The 11,945-nt window shown below is 39.1% G+C and overlaps 1 protein-coding gene across 1 annotated transcript in view; it reads left to right on the top strand.

Moving 5' to 3' along the window:
• Window positions 1-682: 682 nt before the first annotated feature.
• Window positions 683-11,945, top strand: part of IFT52 (intraflagellar transport 52) — a 28,916-nt gene continuing 17,653 nt past the window's right edge. The window contains exons 1-3 of the mRNA XM_061562558.1: window positions 683-782; window positions 2,531-2,655; window positions 5,832-5,919. Coding sequence (XP_061418542.1) covers window positions 756-782; window positions 2,531-2,655; window positions 5,832-5,919 — 240 coding nt within the window. The 5' untranslated portion in view covers window positions 683-755. The remainder of the gene's footprint in view (window positions 783-2,530; window positions 2,656-5,831; window positions 5,920-11,945) is intronic.

Here is an 11,945-nt window from a genome sequence, read left to right as displayed (position 1 = left end):
TATTATTTAGCCTTCTGGTATTGTACTCTGAGATATATCATACGTCTGGCATGGGTGCTTTCATACAGCAGTGGAATGACCGTGGCTTAATATGTTGGTGATGGGTGCTTTTAGATTGGCGTTTTGCGTCTCAAATCATGGCATTAATGTTTAATTAGGACAACAAGCTCATGAAATGTAATGAATGCATTCTAACAGAGCACAGTAAGAATTGACGCCTGCTACTTTACAGCAAATTGGATGGAAAAGCCACGATAAGGCATGTGGTACTAAATGAATATTAATTTGCTGCAGAATCTGGTCAGCAAATTAATATTTGTGACCTTTGCCAACAATGGCTCAGCGGTTACGCAGACGACGAATGACATAAACATTTTTATAAGCGACGTTTCGGGTAATGAGCCTTCTTCATTGCACATACATAATATATACGCTTTACAGCTTATACTTTATTCAGTAATTGGCTTAAACTCTATACCGTAATGAATATTCATGAGTTACCGTGGTGACCGCTTGATTTTTTTATGTACGCTGTTGCTAAGCGACAAACATACCGTATTTCATAGCCTACATTAGCAGAAGCCGAACTATCCGCGCATGCGATTGGCTAATATTGGAACTCGGTGGCGATTGTAACCAATCACGCGCTGCTTTGAACGTCTCTCGCGCGAACACCGACCAATCACAAGCGCGGCTTTGGCTTGCCATGCTTATTCGTAGTAGGATTTGTGACAAGGGCTGCGGGCGCGTCAGACATGAACATGGCTCCGAGCGGCGTTCAGGTGGGGGAATGTCATAAAGAAGCAGAAGTGTAACGATAAACGAACATTAACATCTAACTATAATAATGCTAACAATGCCGAACATGTGTTCTCACGGCGAACGTTTATGTTGAAGTTTCGTTTGTGGAATAAGTCCGGTGAAGCTGCACAGTGGGCCTCGGAACGGTGCGCGGCCGAGTGCAATTTGTGATATAAACACTTAACTATTACAAGAAAGAGAACACATTATTAACACAATACAAGGTTTCTGTTCTTATGCTGCGCATTCAGCCCATCGCTTGTGTGCACTAGAGGCTATCCGGCACAGCTTTGAGGGGGTTCGTGCGTGAGGTGGCTACGTACGGTGCGAAAGAAATTCAACGCACATACAAAAATGATAAAAACATGTTATTTTAAAATATAAAGTTACGGTCATGGCGTCATTATCTGATTTTTTGTTTAGTTTGTTTAATTTATTGGTCTTGCCCCGCGCCTCCGATTAGCACGGCTGGCTACGTACGGTGTGAAAGAAGTTTAATGTAAAGTACATCTATTTTTTCGATTTAAAGCTTTCGTGACTGCATGGATTCATATTATTGTTTCTTTCGGTAAAGTCACGTAGAAGAGAAATAATAAAATAATAAAAAAGTACAATTTTTATTAGAACTAAGAAAATGTAAAGTACATACTTAGAAGTCTTGTGAAGTCACCAATTCGGTTTAAGGTCCATAATACAGGTTTTTCTTTTACAAAACATGACGATTTCTACACAAATATGGCTGTCCGCCTGATGGTGCTAGTTATAATTACTGGCGAAACGTCGTACTCCGATTGTAAATATTGTGGATTTGCTCTCCAACACACCGGTGTGTTGTACTAGTAACGAAATGGCATGTTCTGTTTACGTGACCAACATTACTAATTGGTTGTGTCGGGTGGGTTTTAACTACACATTTATATATTTACGCGATCTAACCAAAAAACCTCTATTATGCACATTGTTCTTGTACCTCCTGTCGTTTGTGTGCGATAAAATAGTACTTGTTATTGTATGCACACAGGTCATCTCCATTGATGTATGGTGACCTGTATAGGCATGCATTTAAACAATGTATTAAGCCTTTGATTTAAAGCTTTCGTGACTGCAGGGATTCATATTCTTGGTTCTTTCGGTAAAGTCACGTAGAAGGGAAACAATTATTACGTATTAAACCTTACTAATTGGCTGTGTCGGGTGGTGGCGGGTTTAACGACACATTTATATATACGCGATCTAACCCAAAAAAACCTGTATTTTGGATGATATTGGTCGCTAAAGCGTATGTGTTAAACTGTTTTTAATCTGCCGCAGTGTGCTGCGAATTACGGGAGCTGTCACAAACCGCCATAAATCTGCGAATTGCAGGGATTATTGGAGTGCGGCTTATTGGATTTCTATATAAAGTAACCTCAATAGCGTTTTTCGTTCTAGAAATGGCTTGTGATATTTGGTGGTGAAACCATAGTTGCTTTAAAATCGGGTTTTACTATTTAAAAAATTTAAAGTTGTAAATGGTAAAGATTTGATCTTTATTGAAATAAAGGTGTTGTTAGTAAAATGGATATATGAGGGCATCCCACCCTTGAATCTGAATTAGCCTGGTATTTACAAGCAGTTTAGTAACTGTTGAATTCAGTAACATAGTGTCATTGGTGACAGCAGTTGCGTGTGAGACACATGCAATATACCAATGTCGCTGATGGAGTCTGTGTGTGTTTGCACTATTCAGGCCACTGAAAGCAAGGAGCAACGCAACACTGTTATCTTCAATGCCTCAAAAAGGGAACTCTTCTCTGCCAACTCGGGCTACAAAACGCTGCAGAAGCGACTGCGAACCAACTGGAAGATACAAACGTAATGAACACGACACTTTAACTAGTTATAAGTACTTGTAGTCACGTGGATTTTCTGGTGAGTGGGCCAGACCACAGATCCACTTTGCACAATGGATGTATGATTAGATCTGGAGTAAACTGGCTGTAAAATAGATTTACAAATAATTTACTTGGATATAAGCATACTTAAAAAAATCAGACCATTAAAAACTTAATCTATTTTCTAAAAAAACTCACTATCAAACGCCTTATGTTAAAAAGTACATTATAATATAATTTTTTTGTTATATAAAACAGTCATTTTAAAATGTTTCAACAAACTATCTAATTTGCCAACGCATGTTGCAAGATAATAAACGCTGGAACATTTCAGTAAGGAGTCACTACCTACTGCATGTTTTTGTACAATACAGCACACCTATGCATTTTTAAAATGCCAAGTTTTTAAAAAACTTTTAAAGTACAAACAAACAATCGTATTTACCAACGTCATATATTGCAAAGATTGTAAACACTGGAAATTTTCAGTAAGCAGTCACTACCGACTGGGACCCCATATATTTATTTATTTATCAGACGTGCCTCATATGACTATAAAAATAAACTTAAGGAAAGGCAACCCATGTCTAATCCTGTTATGTAAACACATATAGAAAAATGCACCATGCCATGTTCTATATGTGCATTCAGTGACAAAAGGGTCTAACAACAGTGTTTTCAAACATCCCCATCAAATGAACATATACAGCTTTGTATAATGTTCATGTGGTTTTATTTAGAATGCAGTGATTTCTGTACCTTTTTAAAATGTCAGCATGACTGTAAAACCATTTGCTCCATTACTGTTTGGCAAAATGACAAAGTATTTGCATCCCAATTGAATCTCACCTCTTTAAATGAAGGGCATTTCATTGAATAGTCAAGTAGTAAGTATACTAGCAACTAAGTCTGCAGTGTCATTGATGCAGTGGAAATTTTACAGAATGCCATGCTAACAGTAAAGCTGACCTCAAAGATTGTGATATCACATGTAAGAGCCAGTCACTGTGAATCAGTGTAATCGCCAAAATCTCAAATTTGAATGTTACCTAGCTTGTAAAAACTACGACTAAAACTACAGTTACATTAGGTATATTTTGCCAAAGCAATTATACTTCACGATGGGGGCTCACTTAGTTTTCAATTGTGAAAACTGTCCCTGTGGCAACCTGAATAAAATAGGTTATTTTAGTCACTAAATTATAATGTGGTCAGTTAGTCATAGTGTTGTCACATGTATTGAAAGAAAATTTGTGGAATTTGGCTACATTTATGACATTAAAGGTATGTGCTACCTGCTGTACATATTGGATTCGATGGCCTTATTACCTTAAATCAGGGGTGGGGAATGTCCGGCCCGCGGGCTGTATAAGGCCCGTGAAATCATTTGGTCTGGCCCTGCCAAGGTAACCACAGGCGGGACTCGAAATTCAATAAATCTAGGAGCAAACCTAGAAAAGCAGTTGTGAATAGCAACATCATCAATACCAGCTAACATCACACGCCTCACCAAAGAGAAGCAGTTCCAGCCATCACATTAGGGGTGAGTTAATTAAATGTTTGACGAAATATAACGGGCTAATTTTTAAGTTGATAATTTTGTATGGCCCGCGAATTATGTTATAAATATCCAAATGTCCCTTGGCAGAAAAAGGTTCCCCACCCCTGCCTTAAATCAACAGCGAAGTTCTGAAGTCCTCTGTAGGCCCCATCCCTTTATTAGGCCCCACCCCTACTTTATTAGGCCCCACCTCTACTTTATCAGGCCCCATCTTTTCCTTTTTCAGACCCACTCCTTGTTCATTAGAACTGATCACAGTCTTCCTTATAGCACGGCTTGTCATGCTGGTTTAATTATGTCATAATTTGTGTGTATTTCCATTGCTTAAGGGCTAATAATCAAACTGATAGTGTTTTTTGTAGCAAAAAATGTAACAAGTATATTTACTTATGGTATTTGTGTGCCAGGGGTTGAGGTGGATATGGAGTCAATTGAGAGATCCAAACTCTAGGGGTTAATTTTCTTCCATGTAAAACTGATGTAGTATATCAGCAAAATATAATTAAACAACGTATCTCTTTACATTTAACGAAATGTCAAAATGCTATGTGCAAATATGTTTAAAAAATGTAACCAATCTATGTAGTAATGTTAATACAATATACAGTATATAACTTTCAATCAAGCCATTGAAATACTTCACAAGGCAATAGATCATGTCTTACTAGTAGGTAAAGTTAAAAGAATCATGAAACAGCAATATTTATAATAAATAGTGAGAGTACTTACACATTTGTAAATAAACCAATGTGTGCATCAGATTCCTTCGCAGTGCAGGATGGAAATATAGTAATTCCTACACAATTGGAAATAAGAGGTATTTCTTAAGGTTATTTAGATGTTCGGACATACGCATATTTAATTCTCGAAAATTGCCAGACTTTAACGCAATCAATTATTTCTACAATAAGCGCAGAGATTTCCACGTGTTCTAATCCAGCCAATTCTAAATTGCTGAGCTATTGTGCACCAGGCTAAATATTTCAGACCCCCTTAGTGGAAGTGGACAGCTGTTTTTGACTACCTTATTCCTGCCTGAACTTGTGTGGTCACTTTGAAGGTGTCTGTTTTATTTTTTGTTGGTATGCATGACACTGAACACTAATAAATGTTGACACATGATGTTTTGAAAACAGATGCCACCTAACGAGCCCAGTGTGTACACCACACGCATTAATTTAGCAAGCAGCTTGCCTAGTAACATACGTATGCACATCACAAGAGCTGGTGGTATTGATTATAAGGTTATGCAATAGCATGAAACACCTTGCTGTCACCTGCCTTTTCACCACCTGGCAAGTTTATACTGAGTTGATGGTTTGATTTCCTAGAGTAGTCTCGTAATATATGTAAGGATTTTCCATAGCATAGCATCGTCTAAAACGTGTTTATTCATGACCATGTAATTTCATTCATACGATTTTTTGTGGAAGAATCATTTCCAATCACTCCAAACCTTATAAAAATGTAAATGATTAAATATGAATAATCCGAACACCTACAAAGCACAGCATATTACCTTGGCAGGTGTGAGCATGTATGGTCATTTGATCCTATGAATTCTGTGTCCATTTGACTCTCTTGTGATGGCTCAGCTTGAAGGATGAGGTGTCGGAGGAGAAGCTTTTGGGAGCTCGTGTGTGGATCAGTGGAGGCCCACGAGAGAAGTTTACAGCAGCTGAGGTACACCATTTAAATGATAAAAATGCTGACAAAACTCTACGTACAATCTTAATTTTGGAGCTTTCGTGACTGCAGGAATTATTCTTTGGTTTTTTCGGTAAAGTCACGTATAAAAATAAAATAATAAATTAAATAATAGCATACGACGTTTCGATTGCAACACAAGCAATCATCATCAGGTATAATGAAATAGCGACATAGAATATAACCAGAAAACTATAGACAGACATATAAGCAGACAGATATCACCAAGATACATAGAGAGAGCAACCCAGGTACAGAGAGAGGTGATCGTCTCTGTGGGGTGGCCTTAAATAGACAGAGGGGGGCGGAGGCAGAGAGAGGGAGGGGGTAGGGAAAACATTTACATGTCAATGAGTACGAAGGGAGGGGAGTAAGGTAAGCAGGCTTAGAGGGAGACAGAACACACTAAATTAAATAACCTAGCAAAGTATCGAAATGTTATGTAAAACGACACAGAGAGTCGGTCAACACACAATTAACGCATTGCCTGGTCGATTACGTATTTCAAAGATTGCTAAGTTAGAATTTAAGTGTGAAAATTCCAAAGAAAGACAAAACATAAAAAAGAGGAACGGAGACACACAGACAGAGCAGAACCTAAGAACGATACAAAACGAGTGTAGACAGAGAAAATTACACTAAATATACAGGCAGAGAGAGAGAACAAGAAACCCAGAGAGAGAGAAAAAGGTAAACTTGGAACTTCCCCGTAGAAGTGGTTCAATCTTAATTTTGGAGCTTTCGTGACTGCAGGAATTATTCTTTGGTTTTTTCGGTGAAGTCACGTATAAAAATAAAATAATAAATTAAATAATAGCATACGACGTTTCGATTGCAACACAAGCAATCATCATCAGGTATAATGAAATAGCGACATAGAATATAACCAGAAAACTATAGACAGACATATAAGCAGACAGATATCACCAAGATACATAGAGAGAGCAACCCAGGTACAGAGAGAGGTGATCGTCTCTGTGGGGTGGCCTTAAATAGACAGAGGGGGGCGGAGGCAGAGAGAGGGAGGGGGTAGGGAAAACATTTACATGTCAATGAGTACGAAGGGAGGGGAGTAAGGTAAGCAGGCTTAGAGGGAGACAGAACACACTAAATTAAATAACCTAGCAAAGTATCGAAATGTTATGTAAAACGACACAGAGAGTCGGTCAACACACAATTAACGCATTGCCTGGTCGATTACGTATTTCAAAGATTGCTAAGTTAGAATTTAAGTGTGAAAATTCCAAAGAAAGACAAAACATAAAAAAGAGGAACGGAGACACACAGACAGAGCAGAACCTAAGAACGATACAAAACGAGTGTAGACAGAGAAAATTACACTAAATATACAGGCAGAGAGAGAGAACAAGAAACCCAGAGAGAGAGAAAAAGGTAAACTTGGAACTTCCCCGTAGAAGTGGTTCAATCTTAATTTTGGAGCTTTCGTGACTGCAGGAATTATTCTTTGGTTTAATTCCTGCAGTCACGAAAGCTCCAAAATTAAGATTGAACCACTTCTACGGGGAAGTTCCAAGTTTACCTTTTTCTCTCTCTCTGGGTTTCTTGTATTTTCTCTCTGCCTGTATATTTAGTGTAATTTTCTCTGTCTACACTCGTTTTGTATCGTTCTTAGGTTCTGCTCTGTCTGTGTGTCTCCGTTCCTCTTTTTTATGTTTTGTCTTTCTTTGAAATTTTCACACTTAAATTCTAACTTAGCAATCTTTGAAATACGTAATCGACCAGGCAATGCGTTAATTGTGTGTTGACCGACTCTCTGTGTCGTTTTACATAACGTTTCGATACTTTGCTAGGTTATTTAATTTAGTGTGTTCTGTCTCCCTCTAAGCCTGCTTACCTTACTCCCCTCCCTTCGTACTCATTGACATGTAAATGTTTTCCCTACCCCCTCCCTCTCTCTGCCTCCGCCCCCCTCTGTCTATTTAAGGCCACCCCACAGAGACGATCACCTCTCTCTGTACCTGGGTTGCTCTCTCTATGTATCTTGGTGATATCTGTCTGCTTATATGTCTGTCTATAGTTTTCTGGTTATATTCTATGTCGCTATTTCATTATACCTGATGATGATTGCTTGTGTTGCAATCGAAACGTCGTATGCTATTATTTAATTTATTATTTTATTTTTATACGTGACTTTACCGAAAAAACCAAAGAATAATTCCTGCAGTCACGAAAGCTCCAAAATTAAGATTGAACCACTTCTACGGGGAAGTTCCAAGTTTACCTTTTTCTCTCTCTCTGGGTTTCTTGTTCTCTCTCTCTGCCTGTATATTTAGTGTAATTTTCTCTGTCTACACTCGTTTTGTATCGTTCTTAGGTTCTGCTCTGTCTGTGTGTCTCCGTTCCTCTTTTTTATGTTTTGTCTTTCTTTGGAATTTTCACACTTAAATTCTAACTTAGCAATCTTTGAAATACGTAATCGACCAGGCAATGCGTTAATTGTGTGTTGACCTGACTCTCTGTGTCGTTTTACATAACATTTCGATACTTTGCTAGGTTATTTAATTTAGTGTGTTCTGTCTCCCTCTAAGCCTGCTTACCTTACTCCCCTCCCTTCGTACTCATTGACATGTAAATGTTTTCCCTACCCCCTCCCTCTCTCTGCCTCCGCCCCCCTCTGTCTATTTAAGGCCACCCCACAGAGACGATCACCTCTCTCTGTACCTGGGTTGCTCTCTCTATGTATCTTGGTGATATCTGTCTGCTTATATGTCTGTCTATAGTTTTCTGGTTATATTCTATGTCGCTATTTCATTATACCTGATGATGATTGCTTGTGTTGCAATCGAAACGTCGTATGCTATTATTTAATTTATTATTTTATTTTTATACGTGACTTTACCGAAAAAACCAAAGAATAATTCCTGCAGTCACGAAAGCTCCAAAATTAAGATTGAACCACTTCTACGGGGAAGTTCCAAGTTTACCTTTTTCTCTCTCTCTGGGTTTCTTGTTCTCTCTCTCTGCCTGTATATTTAGTGTAATTTTCTCTGTCTACACTCGTTTTGTATCGTTCTTAGGTTCTGCTCTGTCTGTGTGTCTCCGTTCCTCTTTTTTATGTTTTGTCTTTCTTTGGAATTTTCACACTTAAATTCTAACTTAGCAATCTTTGAAATACGTAATCGACCAGGCAATGCGTTAATTGTGTGTTGACCGACTCTCTGTGTCGTTTTACATAACATTTCGATACTTTGCTAGGTTATTTAATTTAGTGTGTTCTGTCTCCCTCTAAGCCTGCTTACCTTACTCCCCTCCCTTCGTACTCATTGACATGTAAATGTTTTCCCTACCCCCTCCCTCTCTCTGCCTCCGCCCCCCTCTGTCTATTTAAGGCCACCCCACAGAGACGATCACCTCTCTCTGTACCTGGGTTGCTCTCTCTATGTATCTTGGTGATATCTGTCTGCTTATATGTCTGTCTATAGTTTTCTGGTTATATTCTATGTCGCTATTTCATTATACCTGATGATGATTGCTTGTGTTGCAATCGAAACGTCGTATGCTATTATTTAATTTATTATTTTATTTTTATACGTGACTTTACCGAAAAAACCAAAGAATAATTCCTGCAGTCACGAAAGCTCCAAAATTAAGATTGAACCACTTCTACGGGGAAGTTCCAAGTTTACCTTTTTCTCTCTCTCTGGGTTTCTTGTTCTCTCTCTCTGCCTGTATATTTAGTGTAATTTTCTCTGTCTACACTCGTTTTGTATCGTTCTTAGGTTCTGCTCTGTCTGTGTGTCTCCGTTCCTCTTTTTTATGTTTTGTCTTTCTTTGGAATTTTCACACTTAAATTCTAACTTAGCAATCTTTGAAATACGTAATCGACCAGGCAATGCGTTAATTGTGTGTTGACCGACTCTCTGTGTCGTTTTACATAACATTTCGATACTTTGCTAGGTTATTTAATTTAGTGTGTTCTGTCTCCCTCTAAGCCTGCTTACCTTACTCCCCTCCCTTCGTACTCATTGACATGTAAATGTTTTCCCTACCCCCTCCCTCTCTCTGCCTCCGCCCCCCTCTGTCTATTTAAGGCCACCCCACAGAGACGATCACCTCTCTCTGTACCTGGGTTGCTCTCTCTATGTATCTTGGTGATATCTGTCTGCTTATATGTCTGTCTATAGTTTTCTGGTTATATTCTATGTCGCTATTTCATTATACCTGATGATGATTGCTTGTGTTGCAATCAAAACGTCGTATGCTATTATTTAATTTATTATTTTATTTTTATACGTGACTTTACCGAAAAAACCAAAGAATAACTCTACGTACAGTAACAGCTTTATGTCCGTTCATCAAGTTTGGTGGCTCAGTATATATTTGTGGTGAATTATGTTTTTATATGGATAGGAAGCTTGACTCTCAATCCAGTCACCATCGTTGCACGACACTGACATCGTGCAATTTATTCACTATGTAATATCTGATACAAATGCAGAGCGTTACTCAGGTAACTTCATGTAAACAAAACTAATACAATTGTAAGGACAGTACGGGGTGATGTAGGGACAGTACGGCTCACCGGGACCATGGTTACTAATTAACGTAATGGGAACAGAGAGGGTCATGTTCGGGTAATGTGGGACCTAAGTGGTTGCCAATGATGATTAAAGGGACAAGCGTTGACAGGGTCACGTGAGGGGAAGCACGGGACCCAACGGTCTTAAAGTGTAATAAGGGCAGAGATTGACAGGGTGAGCGAGAGTTCAGGAATAGGGGCGTGGCCGGGTCGTGAGAGGGATAAGAGCCTGCGAGAACTGGACCTCTCGCGGCTGTTGTTATGGGGAATCGTCTTCGCCTTGGAACGGGTTGTCCTCATCATCCTGGAGTAGGCACCGTGTAGTCTTGAAGGGCTGGAGTTACGTTGTCTCAGAATAGAGTTGTCTAATTACCCAAGTGTATATAGTCACTCGCAGTTACTCGTTAAGTTGTCAGCAGACTTTATTCGTAATAAATATACATCAAAGAACAAGACGGTGTCTCTGAGAGCTACATTACACAATTGTCTAAAGAAGTACTCAAATAGTAAATGTTGTGAATTTCCTCTCCAACACACGGGTGGGCTGAAGTAGTAGCTAATTGGTGTTTTGTTTACGTGACAAAATCCCTTACGAATTGGCTGTGTCGGGTGGTGGAGGGTTACGACACATTTATACTTACTCGATCTAACCCACAAACCTTTATTATGAATATTGGTTGAGAAAGCCTACGTGTTAAACAGAAGTATCACTGTTCATTCTAATTGTCCTTTCGTGTCATCCAGTACCTGCACATAACCAATACCTAGTTTAGTACATAGATTGTTGCATAATTTCAGAATTCGAGCACTGGACTGCATTCATTTCAAGTCAAAATGCTATTTGTGCCAGAAAATTACAAGAGTATAAACTTAGTTGCCAAGACCAAATCACATGGAATGCTCCCTGTGTTGTCATATCTCAAGATGCTAAGCAGTATTGAGCCTGGGTAGTGCCTGGATAGGTGACCAACATGCACAAACAGGTTGTCTTAGCGCTGCAGGGCTATGTGGTGGGCAGAATAGGGCAGTGCAGCAAAGCATCTTGTTTTACTGTAAACATGCTCCCTGCCTTCACAAACCGCACTGACTTACGTGTTGAAGTATGGTCAAATGTTCCCTGCCACCTGTATAATGTGGGGAGACACTCATCCAGTAGTTGATGGACAAAAGGGACTGGATATAAATTGAGTGAAATGCATGCTGGGAGGTATTTGGCTACAGACATGTAGTCTGGAATTTCAATGGCAACAATGTTAGTCTGATGGCCTTGGGAGTTGGGCTTTTGCCAGTTTTTCATACATTTACTGGTTTTCACTAAACTGATGGGCAACACTACACATTTCACCCACCTCTTTGACGAAAAAATGTAATGCAGTCAGCCGCTATGACGTTTAAAGATGTTAATTCTATATAGTTGCGTGACCAGACCGAGACGTCAACTCTCCAAGATTGTGTGATGGTA

Source organism: Lethenteron reissneri, chromosome 29, assembly GCF_015708825.2.
Source record: "Lethenteron reissneri isolate LAM-NWPU_2019-01 chromosome 29, ASM1570882v1, whole genome shotgun sequence".
NCBI lineage: Eukaryota > Metazoa > Chordata > Hyperoartia > Petromyzontiformes > Petromyzontidae > Lethenteron > Lethenteron reissneri.
This window is presented reverse-complemented; position numbering and strand designations above follow the sequence as displayed.